This window comes from Alternaria metachromatica (genome assembly GCF_023757995.1).
Source record: "Alternaria metachromatica strain BMP 0045 chromosome Unknown scaffold_7, whole genome shotgun sequence".
Taxonomy (NCBI): domain Eukaryota; kingdom Fungi; phylum Ascomycota; class Dothideomycetes; order Pleosporales; family Pleosporaceae; genus Alternaria; species Alternaria metachromatica.
The window spans coordinates 909,777-930,749 of NW_026055498.1; the positions used below are offsets into that span (position 1 = coordinate 909,777).

The 20,973-nt window shown below is 53.0% G+C and overlaps 11 protein-coding genes across 11 annotated transcripts; 3 read left to right on the forward strand and 8 right to left on the reverse strand.

The window, feature by feature from the left end:
- Positions 1–1,288: 1,288 nt before the first annotated feature.
- On the forward strand, positions 1,289–3,460 carry J4E83_004297 (uncharacterized protein; the record flags this gene model as incomplete). The annotated part of the gene is made up of 6 exons (XM_049331226.1): positions 1,289–1,338; positions 1,404–1,479; positions 1,530–1,730; positions 1,981–2,306; positions 2,371–3,112; positions 3,167–3,460. 6 exons carry the CDS (start codon positions 1,289–1,291, stop codon positions 3,458–3,460), a joined length of 1,689 nt encoding a protein of 562 aa, XP_049189772.1.
- A 744-nt stretch (positions 3,461–4,204) lies between these two features.
- J4E83_004298 (uncharacterized protein) lies at positions 4,205–5,977 on the reverse strand (the record flags this gene model as incomplete). Its single annotated transcript, XM_049331227.1, has 2 exons — positions 4,205–5,802; positions 5,920–5,977. The coding sequence occupies 2 exons, from the start codon at positions 5,975–5,977 to the stop codon at positions 4,205–4,207; spliced, it is 1,656 nt and encodes a 551-aa protein (XP_049189773.1).
- Positions 5,978–6,387: 410 nt separating this feature from the next.
- Positions 6,388–7,191, reverse strand: J4E83_004299 (uncharacterized protein; the record flags this gene model as incomplete). The annotated part of the gene is made up of 1 exon (XM_049331228.1): positions 6,388–7,191. The coding sequence occupies one exon, from the start codon at positions 7,189–7,191 to the stop codon at positions 6,388–6,390; it is 804 nt and encodes a 267-aa protein (XP_049189774.1).
- A 535-nt stretch (positions 7,192–7,726) lies between these two features.
- Positions 7,727–8,200, forward strand: J4E83_004300 (uncharacterized protein; the record flags this gene model as incomplete). Its single annotated transcript, XM_049331229.1, has 1 exon — positions 7,727–8,200. The coding sequence occupies one exon, from the start codon at positions 7,727–7,729 to the stop codon at positions 8,198–8,200; it is 474 nt and encodes a 157-aa protein (XP_049189775.1).
- Positions 8,201–8,625: 425 nt separating this feature from the next.
- On the reverse strand, positions 8,626–9,796 carry J4E83_004301 (uncharacterized protein; the record flags this gene model as incomplete). The annotated part of the gene is made up of 2 exons (XM_049331230.1): positions 8,626–9,563; positions 9,775–9,796. The coding sequence occupies 2 exons, from the start codon at positions 9,794–9,796 to the stop codon at positions 8,626–8,628; spliced, it is 960 nt and encodes a 319-aa protein (XP_049189776.1).
- A 650-nt stretch (positions 9,797–10,446) lies between these two features.
- J4E83_004302 (uncharacterized protein) lies at positions 10,447–10,860 on the reverse strand (the record flags this gene model as incomplete). Its single annotated transcript, XM_049331231.1, has 2 exons — positions 10,447–10,544; positions 10,653–10,860. 2 exons carry the CDS (start codon positions 10,858–10,860, stop codon positions 10,447–10,449), a joined length of 306 nt encoding a protein of 101 aa, XP_049189777.1.
- Positions 10,861–12,895: 2,035 nt separating this feature from the next.
- Positions 12,896–14,293, reverse strand: J4E83_004303 (uncharacterized protein; the record flags this gene model as incomplete). The annotated part of the gene is made up of 1 exon (XM_049331232.1): positions 12,896–14,293. One exon carries the CDS (start codon positions 14,291–14,293, stop codon positions 12,896–12,898), a length of 1,398 nt encoding a protein of 465 aa, XP_049189778.1.
- Positions 14,294–14,596: 303 nt separating this feature from the next.
- Positions 14,597–16,103, reverse strand: J4E83_004304 (uncharacterized protein; the record flags this gene model as incomplete). Its single annotated transcript, XM_049331233.1, has 3 exons — positions 14,597–15,808; positions 15,853–15,906; positions 15,957–16,103. 3 exons carry the CDS (start codon positions 16,101–16,103, stop codon positions 14,597–14,599), a joined length of 1,413 nt encoding a protein of 470 aa, XP_049189779.1.
- A 720-nt stretch (positions 16,104–16,823) lies between these two features.
- On the reverse strand, positions 16,824–17,502 carry J4E83_004305 (uncharacterized protein; the record flags this gene model as incomplete). The annotated part of the gene is made up of 3 exons (XM_049331234.1): positions 16,824–16,874; positions 16,922–17,280; positions 17,364–17,502. The coding sequence occupies 3 exons, from the start codon at positions 17,500–17,502 to the stop codon at positions 16,824–16,826; spliced, it is 549 nt and encodes a 182-aa protein (XP_049189780.1).
- Positions 17,503–18,076: 574 nt separating this feature from the next.
- On the forward strand, positions 18,077–19,240 carry J4E83_004306 (uncharacterized protein; the record flags this gene model as incomplete). The annotated part of the gene is made up of 2 exons (XM_049331235.1): positions 18,077–18,183; positions 18,235–19,240. 2 exons carry the CDS (start codon positions 18,077–18,079, stop codon positions 19,238–19,240), a joined length of 1,113 nt encoding a protein of 370 aa, XP_049189781.1.
- Positions 19,241–19,709: 469 nt separating this feature from the next.
- Positions 19,710–20,952, reverse strand: J4E83_004307 (uncharacterized protein; the record flags this gene model as incomplete). The annotated part of the gene is made up of 2 exons (XM_049331236.1): positions 19,710–20,290; positions 20,349–20,952. The coding sequence occupies 2 exons, from the start codon at positions 20,950–20,952 to the stop codon at positions 19,710–19,712; spliced, it is 1,185 nt and encodes a 394-aa protein (XP_049189782.1).
- Positions 20,953–20,973: the final 21 nt, after the last annotated feature.

Consider the following 20,973-nt stretch of genomic DNA (forward strand, 5'->3'; position numbering starts at 1 on the left):
AGAGTTTCTCTGTACGTACAGGCTTGGTTCTAGCGTCCACCATAGTCACCCGTATAGCCAGCGGTGTAGCATTAATAGTAATTTTGACAGCTGTGCTGTCATGTGTACAGAGTGCAGTAGCTTCCACTGTGCATTTGACGTGTGAAGTATCATGGATGTGCTGGTCTCAGTCGTAGCTGTCGAGCCATGCGCGATTAACAAGACCGCTCACACGAGATGCTCGGCACTTTGACACATGCAAACCCAATCTTGCAGGTATCGGGTTAACAAGGCATCGTGAGAAGCATCGAAATGCCTCAGCTTTTCCGATGGGCAGCGCCGCCCGTCCGAGGCCCTTGATTTGTGCATCGTGAAATCGAGGACTAAGCCGAACGGCGTTCCATCATAGTGCAGGGGTCTGTGTGGATCGCAAACTGCACACGAGCTGGAACCGGAACTGTGGTATCTTTGCACCGCCTCGTGTGGCCGAGCTATGCTGTCGACTATTGATTATCGCGATGCGCAATATGGACGCGCATGTACTGATTGTGGTATGAGGCATTTCGTACTGGTTGTTCATGGCCGCTCTAGTCACCCTCTTAAATCATACCGAGGTCTACAATAGCACAGCTTCTCCGGCGAAAAATAGGCCAAGAGTCGTTATAGCCGAAATGTTCGTAATGTGGCCCAATGAAACAATGACGAAAGGTCGTTGAGCCTTTACCGCTTGCAGCGAGCGTGAATGTGGGGTAAGTGCGATCAGCCCCTCCAGCCAATACCGACGCGCGCATTGCCGTTCACGCAGCTGTAACAGTCGTCACGAGGGCTCCGGTACTGCGAAAAGTCGTCGACCATGACACAACCGTGACCGCAGACCTCATCTTAGTCCTAGCTAGAGAAGAATAGAATTTGCCATTCCATGCGCGTCGTCGGCCTAAGCTTTGGCAGCCATAAAGCTGGGTGTCGTGGTTACACTTGCCGGGCGCTCCTTCCGAAGTCACCCAGCCCTCGTGCCCAGCTCCGCGTTATTTTCGTCCCTCGTGAGCCGACCGGCACTCCCACTACCCAAACACGCGCCATTACCCAATCAGCGACAGTAGCGCTAGCTTGTCCCCGGCCCAGCAGTGCCAGCCTGAGTGCAGACGACGTCGTCAGAATGGCTTCGAGTGGTATTAAAGCTGCCTCGGACCCCGTTGTTAGAACTGCATCCCCAGCTCCTTTGGCCCAAGACTTTGCCCGTCAACAGGTGTCAAAACAACAGCGTTCTAATTTCCATTCCTCTTCCATCTCTCCACTCATATCCTACACCATGGTTTCTCAAAGCGTCAACAAGACCAATCTCCACCCTTCCGGCGTTGCGTGAGTGCCATCCTTGCTCTGACCTCAGGTCAATTGAGTTGGATAAAACTAACGACTATCTCAAGGCCGAACAAGGAACACACGGAGATTGAAGAGTCCCTCCACGACAAGGCACACATCGACTATGACCGTGTAGCCATTGTAAGCTTACCTGGGCGTACAAACCTCAACTCCAATACTAACCATGCCAGATCGCCAACCCTTCAGTCGCTGCCCTCTACGAAGATGCGCTCGTATACGAGACCGGTTCAGCCATCACAGCCTCAGGCGCTCTCTCAGCATACTCAGGAGCCAAGACCGGCCGCTCACCCTCGGACAAGCGCATCGTCGAGGAGGACTCGTCAAAAGACGACGTCTGGTGGGGTCCAGTAAACAAGCCGATGAAGGCCGACGTAAGTCTTCTCCGCATTTCCTACGCATTAAACTTTTGTCTACGTCAAACCGCGGGATTGGCTTGTGAAATTTTGGCGGCAGACGTCATGTACGCTAGGCGCATACCCGATGGAGTTCGCATCCCTGCACGTGGCGCGGTTCTGGGGCTCGGCTGCCCCGCATCGCGCCTGCATGACGGATCAACTTCCATCGATCCATCTGGAATATTATCACGTGCCCATCTTGAGCTCTTGCTGACATCCCATCCAGGTCTGGCGTATCAACCGTGAGCGTGCCATCGACTACCTCAACACCAGGAACCGCATCTACGTCGTCGATGGCTTCGCCGGCTGGGACAAGCGCTACAGGATTCGCGTTCGTGTCGTCTGCGCTCGTGCCTACCATGCTCTCTTCATGCGCAACATGTTGATCCGCCCTTCAAGGGAAGAGCTGGAACACTTCGAGCCTGACTACACCATCTACAATGCCGGTGCTTTCCCCGCCAACAGGTACACCAGCGGCATGACTTCGTCAACATCCGTCGCCCTCAACTTCGCCGACAAGGAGATGGTTATCCTCGGTACTGAGTACGCAGGGTAAGTTCTGACTGTACGAAGTGCATGTGAGACATATACTGACTTCGTACCCCTATCTCTGCAGAGAAATGAAGAAGGGCATCTTCACTGTTCTCTACTACGAGATGCCTGTCAAGCACAACGTCCTGACTCTTCACTCTTCCGCAAACGAGGGTATCAAGAACGGCGATGTTACCGTTTTCTTCGGTCTTTCCGGAACTGGCAAGACCACCTTGTCTGCCGACCCCAAGCGTGCCTTGATCGGTGACGACGAGCACTGCTGGAGCGACACTGGTGTCTTCAACATCGAAGGTGGCTGCTACGCCAAGTGCATCGGTCTCTCTGCCGAGAAGGAGCCAGATATCTACGGCGCCATCCGCTTCGGATCCATTCTTGAGAACGTTGTCTTCGACCCAGTAACCCGTGTTGTTGATTACGACGACGACACCCTGACCGAGAACACCCGCTGCGCCTACCCCATCGAATACATTGAGAACACCAAGATTCCCTGCATCTCCGAAGGCCACCCCAAGAACATTGTTCTCCTCACTTGCGACGCCCGCGGTGTTCTTCCTCCCATCTCCAAGCTCAGCCCCGAGCAGACCATGTACCACTTCATCTCCGGTTACACATCCAAGATGGCTGGTACTGAGCAGGGTATCACCGAGCCCCAGGCTACCTTCTCTTCTTGCTTCGCTCAGCCCTTCCTCGCCCTCCACCCCATGCGCTACGCCAAGATGCTCGCGGAGAAGATTCAACAACACGGCGCCAATGCCTGGCTTCTCAACACCGGCTGGGTCGGTGCCGGTGCTACCACCGGTGGCAAGGTAAGACACTCCTGCAACAAGATCCATTCGAAACACATGCTAACATCTCCACAGCGCTGCCCACTCAAGTACACCCGTGCCATCCTCGACGCCATCCACTCGGGCGAGCTCGCCAACGTCGAATACGAGACCTACGAAACCTTCGGTCTCTCCGTCCCCAAGACCTGCCCCAACGTCCCCGACGAGCTCCTCAACCCCGCCAAGTCCTGGAACGGCACCGCCGACTTCAAGGGCGAAGTCGAGAAGCTCGGCAAGCTCTTCATGGAGAACTTCAAGAAGTACGAAGACCAAGCCACCAAGGAGGTCATCGAGAGTGGTCCACACGTATGCTGCTGCCCCAAGCACTAGACGGTTGTTTTTCGGTTCCGACATACCTTTCTTACTCTTTTGACAGACTGACTAGCGGATTTCTCCTTGCGAGGTTACTTTCTCCTTACGTTACAATCGAGCGGTCGAGCGGGTACCCTCCATCGACGTCAGCGGCTGTGCTTCCCTTTTGTTTCTTCATTGGATGGTTGTAGGCACAATGTGTGCCTGCAGATGGGATTTGATATGATATCATGGCTTTATCTCTTTACTTTGCTAGATGCGTCTTATGAGCGCTTTGTCGCGTGTACATACACTTTTGGCGTTGGGTCCAGCCGAGCATTTCATGGCAGAAGACGAGAACGTAGCATAGCTGCTGTTGGAAGAGGAGAGAGAGAGAGAGAGAGAGAGAGAGAGAGAGAGAGAGACAAAATTATCATCATGTTCATCGAAGCGGTGTTCATTATGGTATAGGTGTGATTGAGGCTGTACCACTCTCGGAAGATACCTGGACCGCTTTCGGAAGGTATCTGTCGAGAGTGGTACATCCTTGTTCCACATTTATACCATAATGTATAGAGCTTTTGATGAAAGAATGAACCTTTTCAATCAAACACATTTACCGATGCTCTCTGTCTCAAAGGCGTGAAGGTATCAAACTGTTGACTTCATGCTCTTGCCACTACTATTCCTTACTGCTATCTCAGTACAAGCTATTCCAACCCCCTTCCAACCATCCTCATCTATCTCTCATCTCCCACATCCCCAAATTCACCACCAACTCTCTCACAAAACCGCCTCATCCATATTCCTAATCCACCCCCACATCCACATCACCGTATCCAAATGCGCCTGCACCCCCACCCTCTCATCCACCGTATGAATATTGCCTAGACCAACTTGCTCCCTATCCCAACCAGGTCCATACCGAAAGATATTCTCGCTCAAGTCCCAATAATAGCGCGTATCCGTATTCCCAGTCATGATACCAGGACTCACTAGCAGACCCTTGCCGTAGAGCGCACGGGTTGTGCCGGAGAGAATCTGGTAGGGCGTTGCGGTTTTGTTGGAGTGTGAGTGTGAGGTTGATTTTAAGGATGTGGGTGTTACGGGCGCGGGTTCTAGCATGGTGGGGCCGTGGGAGAGGGTTATACTCGAGGGGGTCTCGGTGCCGTTGAAGGCGTGGAGGGTGAGGTTGTGTTTTTGCGCTACCTGGGCGGCGAGGGACGCGATGTGTGTTTTCACGGCTGAGGAGCTGGAACCGACATTTATGCGGTGGTTTACTGTGATTTGGGTCCGCTCGGGCAGGGCGTTTGTCTTTACGCCGCCGTGGATGATGTCGACGGCTACGGAGGTTGTGAAGAGGTATTTTATGCCTGGACCTGCTTTTGCTGCTTCTAGTGCGAGGGCATCCTTGGAGGACTTCTTAGAACAGGTTAGACTGCGTTTGGAGCGCTTGTCGAGGAGTTTGCCGAGGTGGTGCGGGAAGTCTGGCGCGTGGGAGGCGCCGCACTGGAGGAGGCCTAGGTATGGGTTCTCGTCTGCGAGATAGGGCTCATAGGCGTTGGCTTCGATTAAGGTGATGAGCTCGCTGGCTACGCCGATGCCGTTGTGTGCGGGTGGGATGCTGCTGTGGCCGCCGGGCATGCGCACGACGATGTCGACGTCGATATAGCCTTTCTCGGCGACACCGGGGATGGCGAAGTTTGCACCCCAGCTTTCGACGTTTACGGCGCCTTCATCGATGATGGCGGCGATGGAGTTGTGGCCAAGCTTCTTTAACAGGTACTGTGAAAGATGGCCTGCGCCTTCGCGACCAGAGATCTCCTCATCGAATCCAAACGATAGAATCAACGTCCGCTGAGGAGTAAACCCAGCAGAAATCAACGCCTCAACGCTGTTCAAAATAGCCAACAACTGGTTCTTACAGTCGCTTGCACCCCTGCCCCAAACAAACTTCCCATCGTAATGACCAGAAAACGGGGGATACGTCCATTGCTTAACCGTAGAGTCCGGAACAGGCACAACATCCTGATGCGCCATGAGCAGATTAGGCTTCAAGCTCGCATCCGTGCCAGCCCACGTATACAGCAAGCCATGCGTGTTGACCTTGTCCAACTGCAATGTCGCATGCGTCAACGGGAAAGTCTTCTCAAGGTAGTCGGCAAAGGAGTACATGATGTCCCAGCGCGGATCGGTTCCAATCTCGCCCATGTCGTCGTAGCTTTGCGTGGGGATCTGGACGGCGCCTGATAGGCGCTCGATGGCAACGTCTCGGAAAGCATCGGACGTCAGGTAACTCTGCATCTCATCCAGCTCTTTCGTCTTCCTCGCTGGGAACAGGGGTTCGACCTGCGGACATTGCTCTTTCGAATTGACATCGCCTGAACGGGATGGAAGCTGCCATGGCGATGATACAGGAACGGTGATATGACGTAAGAAAGCCAAACCCGCTAAGCAAAACAACGCGCTTCCAACGAATTGACGATAGTAAGAGCGACTATACTGCTTCGACGGAACCGGAACAGGCGTCTGCTTTCCCCAGTTCTTGCCCGCCATGGTGATGCTTGTTGATGGTTAGAGTCTTGGTGTGTCTTGGTTATCGGATGTTGCGCGGGGATAAGTGGTGGTGCGTTTGCGACTAGTCCCAATCAGGAAGGTATGTACATGGCTTTGTCAGTATTTATCGGATCGACGAGATAATGGTATCGAAGTCGCTATTTGGTTGTTGCGTTGATCGGAAAATTATCCGGCTCGTGTTCACTTATCAGACCGCAGGAAGACTACCTAGGTATTGTGCGTGGGTGGTCTTTGGTACCTATGTAGGTAAAGCCCACCTCTAAAGAAGACGTCATCTTCTGATCGTGATCTGGTCTGGTTTTCCCACTTCACAGCTAATCACCAGCTAGTCGTTTGATCAGAGATAGCCGGTGTCCAAATTCCTCGCTATCTACCTAGGGTATATACTACTACAATGAACCCTCTGGCCACTTGTACTCCGGCCACGGGAAATCTGGATCGTACTTCTGCTGAAGTACAACACTTCCCGCCGGAAACGTCTTCTGTGAGCCATCAGACATATCCACCGGCTGCGCCTCATCAACAAAAGTCCACGCTGCGAGTAGACCAGCAGCCCGCGCAATCTCGTCCTTGAGCTTCCCAAGTTTATCTGGCTGGGGAGAGAAGTTCTCAAGCAGAGCTTTCTCCTTAGTCTCCTCGAATTCACCCAGTTCAGCCGTCACTTCCACGTCTTGATCACGCTGCTGCTCTCCCATATCCATTCCACCGCAATCCGACACCAAGGGCTGGAAGAAATCATTCTTCAGCGGTCGCTCCACTTCAGCATTGTCCAGATCCTCGTCGATGTCGATATTGGCAATCTCGTAGTTGATGTACGTCAGAGCCAGGCATTCCGTCTTCACAAGGAGCTTCAGGACTACTTGTGTACTTTCTGCTTGTCCCTCTTCCACCATTTCGTCGTCGGCAAAGGCATCCACGTACCATACTGCACTCCTTTTCACTGCATCTTCGTCAATGACGACGAACGGGGATTCCCGGCCTGCTTCGTTCTCTTTGGTGCGCATGTATTGATGGGATTTGCCGATGTAATCATCGGGGGGTCTTATGATCTTGAGCTCAAGCAGTGGCTGGAATCGAGAGCAGGCGCCGAGTTCAAATTCTGTCTTGACTTTTGCGAGCTCGTTGTCGTTCAACGGAGCCAGAAGATATGCTGTGAGGCATGTGACGTCGAAGGGAGGCGAAATGAATGCCATGATGATGGTGAGTTTGGTAGTAGCAGAAGGGGCTGAATGTGAGCATTTCGACGGATTGGTACTTCCTGACTGTTTATATCTGATGCATACTGCATGGTGGTCCTCGCGTTGCCAAAGACATTATTCTCGGCCATGCAGGAGACCAACGATTGGCTACAGTTACGCTCGCGCAGGCAGCAACATCATTGAGCCACCACTGCTATAACGGGACTAGCGCCCAGCTCGCCAAGCACTCCAAAGTCCGCATGAAGCCGAGCTACCTTTCTTTGGTCTTAGAACCCTGGAAGTATCTTAATGGTGTACATTTTGGCTGACTCCGAATCATGTGGCTAGGTACATCCACAGGGCGAAGCAAGAGTCTAGGCGTTAGCCTCCAGGGCGCATAGGTGGCTGAGCTTCCGAAAGAGAACGCGAGGTAATCAGCCCTGCATAGGTGACCCTTATCGTCTAGGGCTTTTGCTCGTTCCATCTAACCTCCTCTCACGATACCACATTGGCCAAGAATACAACTATCGCCTCATCTTCAGCTCGAAACATGACCGATACCCAACGATCGAAACCCACGATGGCTGTCGCTGCAAGCCAGGAGAGCTCCCCCTCAAAGTTAGATGCTTTCCTATCAGCACACCCCGAAATCAAGATTGGTCGCGCCGCCTTTGAAAGCCTCCAATCTGCCCACGATGGTAGCGACTCATTCTCCATCATCAACAAGCCGTTCGTAAACATGGTGCTGTATCAAGAATTCGATGCGGATACGAGAGAGCGCATATACGTCGTCGCATTGATTGACGACCAGAAGGCTCTTGATCATTATGAGCAAGACTGCGGTGGAACTTCGAACGAAGATGAATGCGATTGTGCAGAGAACCAAGGGCCCGAACACATGATTTACGAGCGTGTCGTCGAATACAAGAGCGCGAATTGCGAGAACCACAAGGATGAGCCGGAGCCGAACCCTGATTGTTCTGAGTGCTGGCCAGTCTTGTGTGGGAGTAAATGCGCTCCTTGAAGTGCCTGGGTGACGAGCCGCAGTCACAAGTTGAAGACTCTGTACTGTTTGGTTTCGTAGATTTAATTTGTATAATCAGGCCGACACTGAACTTCGCTGTCGGCTCCCCATCAGGCTGTGTCACGCGTCGAACGCAGATCATTTGTAGTGAGATCAATTGAATGGTGGAAGCGTATAGCTGGCTAATCAGCGACTTTCTGATATCATAAAGTGATGTAAAGGAAGCACCGGGCAATTGTTCTCAAGATGTTGGCGTCGGACCCTGACTGCGCGTAAAGCCGGCCAATCAACGACTTCGGCCCCACCTGAGGCGAGAAAAACCTTGGAAGTGTCACATCTCCATCTCACACCTATTCGAGTCCAACAACTCTCTCGCATCAGAACTTGCGCGATGGCCCCTCCTCGTGATGCTCTGGATCTCAGAGCTACTCAGTTGTCTGTTGGCGTAGCATAGCAAGCTGCTTCTGGTAATCCTCCTTTGCTTGCTTTGCCTCGTCGATTCCCCAGCGCCCATCCCTCTCTAGTGTGTATATCTTCTCTATCTTTTTAATCTGCCGCAGGTGGGCTTCTGCCTCGGGCCCAAGAATCCCCAACAAAGTACCAGCCGGAAGGTCTTCTTTCTTACGGATGATGTCACGCCACTCGTCGGTTTGGCCATATTTTGGTGCGTGTTTATTGAAGTCGGACGCAAGTGCGCCACTGTCGCTTGCGTCGAATCTCTCTCCAAAACGAACCCTGTCGCGCATGTCAACATTTAGGCGACTATTGACGTAGCGTTTGACCTTTGGGAGCATGTCTCGAAATCTGGACTGGTACTCTAGTACCTTGATTATGTCGACAAGAATAGTGCCTTTTGGTAGCTTGAATCCGATGTCGGCTAGACCCTGCCGTGTCAAAGTTGGTCGATGGAAACAGACGCAGATTGTCGGATACGTTGATGACAAGTCATGGAACATCTTTTCGAGACCCGCGACGGCCTCATTGGTCGATACAAAGCTGGATTGGGCAACGTTTGGTCTCCCGTTCCATTTGGACGGCACCCAGAATCGGTACTCGTGCGCTTTGTTCTGTCTTTCATCGCTTTGATCCTGAGTAGTTGATACTGCTGGGGATGCTGGGGTGGTGATTTCCACAGACAAGACTCGCATCGCTTCTACTTGCTTCCAGTAGCCCCTCGCCTCGTTACAGGATATCCAGCCGTTCCAGGAATAGGCCAGACCAGACGGAGCCCACTCCATTGATACCAGAGCGACATGCGGTTTGTCCCAGCAGCGAGCCAGGGTTTCGTTTTCTGTTGCGCATTCTCGTATTCTCTTCATCTCGCTTTCAGCGACGAGGCCAGTCGGTGGTATCATTGTAATCACTGGACGATTTGGTCTGATGCTGTTAGGATGTAAGTAGCTGTTGATTAAAGAACCTAGCTGCACTACCAACTTACATAGAAGATGAGCAGGAAACTAAAAGAGGGCGAGAAGCTCGTATGTCTAAGCGCGATAAAGAGAGGAAAGAATAGAATAAGAAACAGATTTCATCAAAAGCCATGATCGAAGAGTTGTTCTCTGACTAGCGCTTACGCTCCGAGAATAGGATTTCCATGTGATGATGTGCTCAGAATCAACACTACCTATCGACCCCAAGGCAGCAGCACAGCCTCATAACACATGATCCCAAACTCATGGTGGCTGAGTCGATGCCAAGGAGATTCTACCTAGGTACCAACCTGATCGACCTTGGCCAACAAGAACTTGGACACTGGATACAACACTAAGATGACTGAAAGCCCTACTTGTCTAGGTACGCTGCGATGATGTGGTGGAGGGATGTGCGCGCTGTCATGTGCGAGGTGGGGTTAGCATACATTAGGTCATCGGGCGTACCACCCTGGAGGAAATAAGCCACCTGTCAACATCTTTGCAAGATTGTAAGATCAACAAGACACTCGCATCATTCTTGTAATTCGCCCGTTTTATACATCAGAAAGGTATTAGACTTACATTCACTTATCGCGTAGCGAGGAGGCTACTACTGCAAACGGTTTATTTCTTATTGAATGTCTACTTTGGTCGTGCAGACTACACTATCTCAATAACCAGTGAATACATGTATCAAAGGCCAGCCGGACAATAACCAATAGCTCCAGCCGTGTTGAATATTGCGACATCCCGTCAAAGTAACCGTCTCGCTTCCCTTCCCTTGTCGCAATCCGTCTTTGACCGTACCATATATCCACCTGGGTGGGAAGACGTCTACTGAACGGGCGGTCCTTGCATGTTGCTCAAGCTCTCCGGGATGGGCTGCTCGCGCATCTGGATCCAGAACTCTGGCCATTCGTCCCTAAGATGACCTGTCGGTGATGAGAAAGCTCACGGTCAGTCTCTGTCTGACAAGCGCTTCGAGCAGTGCGAAATCCATGCAGAACCAACATTGTTGTCCAGCCCAGAAGGATACTTACCGATGAGATTGACGAAGCCCGAACGAGGCGTGAGCTTGTAACCGCCTTCGAAGGGCTCAAAGTGATCCGCAGCGCTGCCAGGGTGGACTTGGTCGAACATGGTCCGGATGTCGGTCAAGGTAACCTGGTTACCGGACTTGAGGAACGTGAGGATTCCGGGGAGGTGGCCGGCCTTGGTGGGGATCAGATCTGAAGCGACGTTTGGCATTGTTGTTGGGATTTGTATGCTTGGGTTTGTTGTAAAGGGTGGGAAGAGGATTGATGATGTTGGGCTGTATTTCTTGATCTTGAAGGTGGGGTGTTCAGGGAAGAGGGATAAATGGTTTCTGATGGCTTGTTTATATATTGGGAGGGAGGGAGATGCCTCAAGAGTGAGTATGTGGAAATTCGAGGTGAGTGAGAGTGACTGCACGTGGCTGAGTCTTGTGGAAGGAGGGTTCTGAATAGTGCGGCTATGCGCAAGGAAACAATAGTTAGCCATGTCTTGACAATAACAACAAGTAGCGCGTGAGCAAAAAGGTGTGTACTACCTTCAAGTTCAAAGTCGCGTGTCATTGTGTAGATGCTCGTGCCACGATCTGAGCGTAGAATCATTGATAGATCTGATCAGAAGACTACAGGTCTGAAAGCAATAGGCCAGTGAAATGCGAGCGCCTGAACGAGATATCTTTTGGAGAGAAAGATCTAAGAGACAAAAGATAATAGCTAGATTTATTCACGAGAAACGCTACCTTTATATGGCAAGTGCTTTTCATGGGTACAAAGAAAGAAATCGATCGTAAACGAGATAGCAGCTGATGGGCACCAACTGTACTTCTCCTCTAGTAGTGTTCAGCGAGTTCATTGCGCCCTCTCGGCACTTGAAGCCTACCACTGTGCGCCTTCCCACTTCTTGTCAGTCTGCTGTCAAGATTGAATAAGTGAAATTCCGAGGTGAGCAAGAATCACTTATCGTGCAAGGAACCATTGTTTGTGCGAGTCGTGTTTGGTATTGAACGAGAGTAGACTCCACCACTTTAGTATAGCCCAATTACCAGTCCATCACGAGAAAGGAAAGAGGTTGTTCCATTACCATCTTCAGTCTCCCCACACCCTATAGCAATAAAGGTATCGTCAAGCCGTCTTCCCTCCCAATTTCGAGCTCCGGGTCTTCGGCCACACGACTCGTCTAAGTAGACGACGAGGTAGGCCCCGAGGTGGAAGTAGTGGCAGGGCCGGAGCCAGACGCAGAAGTAGACGCCGCGGTAGGCGCCGCGGTAGTCCTCTGATCAGGAATATTCCTATTGCTCAAAACCTGCGGAATCGGAGTCTGATGCAGCCCAATCCAGAAATCAGGCCAGTTGTCTCTGTAATAGCCTATATAATCGACAATAATCAGCTTTTGCTAGTTGTGCTGGGATGGGCACGCCTCGCAATGTGCAGAACTGAAACCGTTTCTCAGCTCATGGTTACACGCACCGACCATAGTGTGAAAGCCGGACCGGGGACTGAGTATATAACTGCCGTTTGGTTGCTGTGTTAAATGCAATAAGTGACTGTTTGGTGCAGAAGCGTTGATATCAGTTATGATATCAGCCAAGGTAACTGTGGTATTGACGTTGGTCTGGAGGCGAAGGAGTATTGCTTGGATTTGGGCGCGTGTGAGGACGGCCATCTCGGGTAGAATCGAGACACAGGAATTTGAAAAGATCTGGGATAATAATTCTTAGTGGTGACGTGCTCGTTGCTCGTCTTCGAATGTGTTGTAGAGTGAAGTAGCATACACCCATATTGAGAGCAGCTTTTATACTGCGCCTGAGTCAGATGTCTCTAGAAGCGAGTGACTCGATCTACGGAGTGTGTGAGAGAGTGACTGTTACTGGATCATGTAGGATGATTCTGGGTAACATGGCTATGCCCAAAGCGAGAGGTACCAGCCATGACGCTGACTGGAAATAAATGGGTTTTTTAAGTGTAAGGATACCATAGTAGACATGGCAAACTAAGCGTGCCGTTTTTATACTACCGATCAGTCGCGTGGTGTGGTATACGTGCACTTACAAGGACCCGAGCTCAGTGTTGGCGGAGAGTTGGAGGACGCGCTCGAACCACCTCCATCCTGCGATTGCGGGCCACTGCAACCACTACATGGCTGTGACAGAAGCGCGTCAAGATCCAGACTTCTATTACACTGGTCATCTCCAATTTTGTACCCCTGACTCCTCCAGTCCTGCTCTACCCCACACTCTCGAGCCGCCTCGCTCCTACCATTGCGGGTCACCCCAGCCGCTATCCGGCCGTGACGGTTGCGCGTCTAGCGTACGACTTCCATGGCACTCGTCATCTCCAACCTCGTACTCTTGACTCCTGCAGTCGCCGTCTTCGGTCTTGTACTCTTGACTCCTGCACTCGTCATCTCCAATCCTGTCCTCTCGACTCGCCCAGTCATCTCCTTCTCCACAATCCCCAGGTACCCCTTCTCCAGCCCTGCGTAGAGCAACAGCGTCAGCCTCCTCCAACATCTCACCCAACCAGGCCCACAATCTCGACCCAGCGTTACGCACGACGCCGAAAAGAAAGCAATACCGGGCGACTGCGTTGCCGCCCAGGCCGTTGAAAACACGCGAGAACGTCGACTGTGTCGGCTCTATGCACTCCACATCGTCTTCTTGCTCGTACACACCCTCTTCATCGTCGTCCTGCTCCGCACCCTCCCTACCCAGCCTCTCCTCCTCTTCCCGCGCCTCCCTCTCCACCCTCTCCCTCTCTATACTCTCCAACGAAACCCATATCCCCGGATCATCCAGCTGAGCCTGAAGAACACAAATACCGTCCTCCACAAACCCCAACAGTTTCCCATACTCTTCCGCCTTTCTCTTAACCGCCCACTCGAACTGAATACCCTTACCAGTCGGGGTAGGGAATATATGCGCGAAATAGTTCCTATCATGTCTAATATCACTCGCCGCGCCCATGGGATCCGGTAGGCCAAAAGACTGACACGCCCAGCCACTATTCGCAGCGCGGAGGTTTTCGTTAATGGCGATGTGGTGCATGGCAAACTCATTCTGGACTCTTTCCAACTCCGTGAAGGAAGGAGACTTGCGTATTGTAGTATCCAAGGCTTCGCGCTCGGATCTGGAGTCTCTGCGCGAGTCGCTTTGGGTGTGTGCATTGGGGGCTACTACGCCGGTGACAGTGTCTTCCCACGGGACGTTTGAAGGGGTCGCCTCTGTGTCGTTTACACCTACCAGCGAAGTCCCTGGGTACGTTTCCAAGATGGATATGCTAGCGGTTAGGTGTTCGCGCAGAGTGTAGAAGTATTCTAGGGAGAGGAGGACAGATGTACGGGATACGGGGGTGGGGTGCGTTTCTTGGGTTAGTGTGCCGCTGGGGGAGAGGGTGTAGTAATGGATTGTTGCGCGGTAGTCTGGATATGTTGGATCTAGATCTTCGATTTCATCGTGGGTTAGAGAGGGGAGAGGTGGGAGGTCAGCTAGGTCGTCTAGTGCTTCATTAGCTGTATTGTTGATACTTAGGCTTGGAGAAGGATGGCTAATCTCAAGCTCTACTTCAGACGCAGTGGTCGATACTGAGCTGTTAGTGGAATCGAGCGCGGTAGACGGTCTGGGAATTGCGAGAACCTCGGTCGAAATGGCCATCACGCAACTGACTGCTATGATAGCGGGTGAATTGAAGTTATCAAATACACTCAAAGTAAACATATACATATCTTGCGCACACTGTATGCAGGGTGACATTGTCGACGTATGTCGTACTTCATGTATTCGTCCAGACACTGTGAATTAAGAAGACCTGATCCCCAGAGACAACAGTCCAATGGTAGCATCGTCTTCCTCTCACTGACGTTCTTCTCAGTGTCGTGCTGGCGTCCAAGCTTGGATCAGACCAAGCTCCAACGTTCATCCCATGCCAAACGGTCTTCGTCCGAGCACAACATTGTACTATTCCTGTTCGTCCTCGGCCTCACTGTCGTTGTGGATCATGCCATGTAGTCCTTCCGTTTCAGCACCGATTAAAGGAGCCCTCTCACCCTCGTGACGCGCGAGATGGCCTCCGATACTGACAGCCAGAGTACTAAAGCCATGGATCATGGTACTTCCGAGCACAATGAAGCAAACAAGGGGCCAAATCATAGTAGCTGTCCGTTGTCGCTCAACAGGCAGATCCTTAGGCGGATGTGGCAATGGCAGGGATGTACCAGTCTCGAGCTGAGCGCGGGCTTCGATGGCGAGGAAGAGGGCCCCGACACCCATTGGTCCGAAATGGCCGACAAAGAGGGCTTCGGTTGTGGTCTTTACGGATGGCAACATCTTCGTCTTGAAAAGCGTGAAAACGATCGGAATTCTGCGGAAGAGTAGGATGAGTGCGAGTAGAGCAACCAATCGGAGAGGAGTAATTCCGTCCACGGCGTTGAAGCTCGCCCAGGGTATCATTGCACCGAAGAAGATGAAGAAGGCCGAGTTGATCAGCAAGTCGATGATGACGGGTAGAGCGGTTCCTTCAGTCGGGTTCTTCTGGTTATGCGCGAAACCACGTCCTGCGAAAAAGGCCACTAGGAAGTCGTCAACTCCAAGAACCGATGCCAGTCCGATAGAGAAGATGGCCAGGAGGAGGTAGAAGGCGAGGTAGGAGGCTCGGCCCATCCACTCGCGGCTGTGCGAGAACCTGTAGAGGCCGTTGAAGATGTATCCCAGAGCGATACCGAGAAGAACGCCTACCACGCACTGGTACAGTATCGTGACAAGGAACCATTTCGTGAAGAATCCCTTAGCAGTGTTCTTCAAAAGAAGACTCAACCCCAGGTACAAGAACGGGAAGGATATGCCGTCGTTGCAACCACTCTCCGCGCTCAACAAGTCCCTAATCCGCTTGGGTACTCGGGTGCTAAACTGGCTGTTTGACAGAACGGACGCCGCGAGAACAGGATCCGTGGGTGTGAGACAGGCCGATATCGTCAAAGCAGTCTGGAAGTCTGTGTCGAACAGGAACATGATTAGCATTCCGCACATCAGCCAGCCGAACGTCATGACAGGCCCGAGAAGAACAAGCAAGGCGCGCCATTTCTTTTGGAGATAGCCTGCGGGAAGCTCCAGACCGACCACGAAGCACTGAATCCCGACGATGAGACGCGTCAGTTCTTGGATAATTTCATCCTGCGACGGTTAGTATTGTTTGTTTGTATGAGGAGCACACTTACGGAAAAGCCCCATTCATATGGCCTGAGGAGGTTGAGAGCGCGTGGTCCGACGATCTGTCGGTCTCGTTAGGAAAAGATTCATTCTTAAAGATGTCCGTACTTACGATACCAAAAAGCGTAGCTAAAGGCGGTTCTGAGAGATGCAGGCGGTTCCGGATCATAAGCGAGAACAGCGCGTACAAGATGAGAAAGAAAGTTAGGGTCACGTAAGTAACGTGCGGCCCCGTGGGCTCGAGTTGAGACCAGACCATGATGCTTTACTGTTGGTTAGAGGCACGCGTGCAATTGTGGTGAGTGAGTTGAAGTCTCTGCGAAGCTTGGGCGAGAGTAGGCGTTCTATGATCGCCGTGACGTCGAAGGTAAATGGCGAACTCTGGAACACCGCAAGGAAAGCGCGCGCTGGAAAGACAGCGGAGATTCACGCACGAAAACCTCGAGCGGCGAATATCACGGGGGACCTGAAGTGCAGGATTAATGGCGCGTTGGATCAGGTGTCGAGCGCGAAGGATCACGCTGCATGGAGGTGCGCATCGATGACGAAGGTTGGCTGGATTTGGCATTGCGCTCGGACCGGTGTTGCCGGAAGTGGTGGCACCTTGCATGTTGAACCACACTACCAAGCATTCCAAGGTTGGGTGTAATGGACGTTCAGAAAGAGCAGTAGAGGAAGAACAGTAGAGATGCCGTGCGAGTGCATGTTTGCGGAGAATTATCGCCCTATCATGTGTATGCACCAGTCCCGAATGCGATATATGCAGCTAATCCAAGCCACTATCTCCACGTGAGCACGCGAGGTAATCTTGGAATCAATTCCTCTACTTTTGTGAATCCAGCGCCTCCCTTGAATATGGATATGCCCAACGCCGCTCCCACGCGGTGATGCTACTCAATCTGGCCATGCCAGGCGCCTGCTATTAAAAATACATGCAAATTACAGTGAAACCAATGGTTGTGATTATGGGCATTGTCGGCTATGCGTCGTCCGGTGGGTTGTTGAAGAAAGCGAATCGTATTCTGTGGAGCTGGGGAAGTTAGTAATGCTTCGTCTGAAGAGTATTGGGGTGCATACCGAGGGGAGCTTTGGAATGACGACTGCTATGGTCGCAAAGCAGTTGATGAGGAAATACGTCAGATTGTAATTCGTGTAGTGCGTGCTGACAAGAAATAGCACAATGGGTACGCTGAGAAGAAACTTCTTGGCTGGTGTGTATTGTTCGCCGTTGTCAATCTGTTCCCACATGTTCAAGTTGTCGTAGGCGCCCGAGTTGAAGTCAAAGGGCACACCGCGCACGTAGTGGAACATGAGGTAGGATCCCGCCACGTACGAAAGATTGACGAGGGTCCATGATGCTTCTTGCGACATGCCGGGGATGATGTCGAATAGAATCTTGCCGAAGAAGATGAGGACGAAGTGGATAGCCCAGGCCCCTGGAGGTGTTAGCCTGAGATATAGAATAGCAACACAGCATCTCTGTCTCCTGTGATGTGTATGCGCGGTATCTCGTGCTCACCCTTTGCATTCACCCATTCGGCGTTGAGGTTGGGCAGGGCGGACTGGTCGCTCAGCTGCTCCAGAGACTCGGGGGGCTCTTTGTAGACAAGACTACTGCTACGTCGCCTCCTCGCGTCTTTTGCAGCATCCAGCGACATCTTGGAGTAGGACGAGGACGAGGGCGAGTCTGATGGGCGAGACCGCGGGTCGCCAGCAAAGCTCAGGCGAGAAGTGCGATTGAGGAGTATGGGTGACAGTTTGGCGGTATTGTTGGGTTCGTCGGGCGGCCGGGCGGTGGAAGAGGGGGATATATAATCGCGTGCGCGGGCTGAGGCTATGGGAGAGCTGCCACGGGCAATGGCATGTCAGTGAGGTCCTAAAGGAGCAAGGCGGCGACGTGGGCTTTCAGGGTCTTCTTACTGAGTACGCAATACCTTCCGGGGCGTCCGAGCTTTTGGCGTTGAGCGATTGGCGCGGAGAGAGGCGTGTAGACGGTAGCGATATGGCGAGGCAGCGGGCAGAGAAGAGGGAACTGTTGGCAGAGGAGGAGGGAGTGAAGCCTCAGTCGGCAGGCGTGAAGACGGAGGCGTGGCAGGTCCACATGATGCTCCCAAAGACCGTGTTCCTAGCAATCACCGAGGCCGTGCCCTGAGCGCAACCATACAACTCTAGAACCAGACACTACCACCTCCGTCCGCCAAAGACCCTCCAACCACCACCCTTTTCACCACCATGGCCTCGGAAGCGCCGCCCCCGATGGAGCCCCACGCTCTCGCCCACGATGCACCGCCCGTCGATGCACCTGATGCGACGCAGAAGCCCGTCAAGCGCTCGTGGAGGTATGACGCGCCGACGGATTAAATGCAGTCCCCAGCTAATGTGCATAAAAGACGAAAATACCGTAAAATGCGTATCAGGTTCGAAGAGGCCATGAACGACAGTGACTCCCTCATCAAGCAGGAGTGGAAGGCCATGGGCACCGCCCGCCGCCTGCAGGAGAACAACGACCAGATCCTCGACATTCTCCTCGAGCTCAACGAGCAGACACGCGTCAACCCGCGCCTGCGCTTCGACCTGCGCAACCTCTCCGCCGCCGACACTGCCGTGCCCTCGCTCGAAGCCGTCCCCGACCCAGAATTGGTGAAAGCGCAGCTGCAGACGCTGAGAGATGACCTGGCCGCCAACACCATCACCCCCGAGGAATACGCGACACGGGCTGACCAACTGCACTCGTCGCAAGCCATCCAGCAGACGCTCAAGTCGCTCGCCAGCCTCGAAGCCAAAGTCCCCCACACGACGCGCGCCGACCTGCCCGACCACCCCGTCGAGGGCATCGACCTCAGCGAGCATGCGCCGGGCTACATGTCGCCCACCCACGAAGACGAATACCTCCTCGCTACCGACCAACTCCTTGAGCAGCCCGGCTTCGACCAGGCCCTCCAGCAGGGCCGCCCCGTCCGCCTCGCATCCGCCCAGCCCCCGCTCAGCGAAAAGGATCTTACCGTGCGCAACCCGGACAGCGTCTACAACTGGCTGCGCAAGCACCAGCCCCAAGTCTTCCTGCAAGACAAAGACGCGGCGCATCACGAGAACCTCTCCGAAAAGTCTGCCGCGCCAAAGACCAGCAAGGCCAACGCAACCAAGGTCAAACGCGAGTCAAACATTGGCGGCGGCGGCACGCCCGCTCCCCGCGACCACGACGACGAAGACTCCGCCGCCCCCGAAACCGGCAAGGGACGACGCAAGACTGGTGGTGGCGACGACGACACCGCCTACCGACCCAAGGGCGGCAGCTCTCGACCCGCAAAGCGTAAGCGGGAAGAGGGCGAGACGCCTGCGGGTAAAGGCAGCAGGAAGAAGAGTCGCCCCAGCGCGGTCACAGGACAAGCTGCTTGACCTGCTTGCTAACAGCGCGCATAGAAGAGATGGCCTATCGAGCTGGGGTATGCACTCATTGCGTGCGCAGTTATGATAGCAAGACCTCGTACACATGCAACGTGCGGATCCACGCTGAGAACGCTTCCGTAGTCATCCCTTGTAAGACGTGCGAGCGCCGTGGCGCCGAGTGCATTGTCGACCCACTCAATACTGGAATCATGGATACATCCGTTTAACATCGTCGCAAAAATCATGTTGGAATTGGGTATGGCGTTATAGGGAAATATTGGCGTAACGATGGGTCTAACTATACCCTTGGGATATTATTCCCCGGAAATTGTATCAACAGGCGTTTTGACAGCTGGGGATTGACTGGATATATGGGTATCATCCACACACTACAGCTCAGAAAGATGCTGTTTCCATTGCGTATCTGTACAACAATCAAACATTTCATATTCATACATCAACGTTTATTTCACCCACACTACCTCAGCGGCTTCCCCCTCGCACCCCCCACCATAACCGTCTCCGGCGCCTTGCCCGCCTCACTCATAAACGGCAAGCTCGTCTCAAGCACCTTGCTCCCATCCACCAGCAACCCATTCCCCTTCCTCTGATCCTCAAGATAAGCCGTCTTCGCCCTCTTCTCCTCAAGATACTGTTTCCTCTCCTTCGTCAGCACCCATTCCTTGGGGAACTCCGCCCGTTTCTTCGGCGTATGATGTCTGAAATCAAACGGCACGTCTTCAAACGTATCCTTGCCTTCCTTCGCTTCCTTGATAATAGCAGACAGGGTGTCGCCTAGGAAACGCTTGTTTTGTGACTGTGTATCGAATTTCTCGCATGACAGCTTGACGATGTTGGTGGAGGGATTGTAGCGGGGTCCGGCGAGTTTGATTACTTTGGTGACTTGGAGGGGGGTGAGGGAGTGGGAGGCGGAGAGGTCGTTGGGCGAGAACTCGACGACGACTTTGTTGGCGGCGGGATGCGATTCCCCGAGGTAGGAGGTGTAGCGGAAGCGGAAGGGGGTGGAGGATGTGGGGGGTTCGAAGGGGCGGGCGAGGTCTGAGTGATGTTAGTATGTGTATTTCGTCCTGAGTATGTTGGAATCGTTCAAACGTACGGCTCAAGAGAGGTAACTCCCACGCAATCAACCGCGCGTACTCTCTCAGCTCGCGGTGCTGCTCTAACTCTCCGTGTCCGTGACTCGTCAGGTCGTCTCCGTAGTAATCTTCGTCTGGTCCCATGCTCTCTTCTCCCTCAGCCCAGAATCCTGTGGATACCTTCCTCTTGTCATCCTCTTCAATGTCGAAGTCTTCGTCTGTTTCCAGGCCAAAGTCCTGAGTCTGTGGTAGACCACGTTTACCCTTTCGGAGGGCGTCGCGGACTACATTCGGATCGATCTCTGCGAGGGACACGCGGAGATTCTCCAACATGGCGGATTCGCGCTCTTGCGGTGTCATATCCTGGAATGCCTTTGTCTGCGTGGTGTTCGAGAAAGACGATTGAGGTAATTCCGGCGCCAATTCGTCCAGAGTCTCAGTCGGCTTGTTCGCATCCGCAGCAGTTACAGAGCCCTCTTTCGTGGGTTCGTTGGCATATCGCCGCGGCGTTGTGGATATTGGCCGTTGCCATTGTGCGGATGTGTGTTTCGGCGCGGCGAGCGTACGTATCCGCGAGGGGCATTGGCGTGACTGCAAGAGCAGTCTTCGTGGTATTGACGCCATTGAATGTTGGTTGGGCGGGTG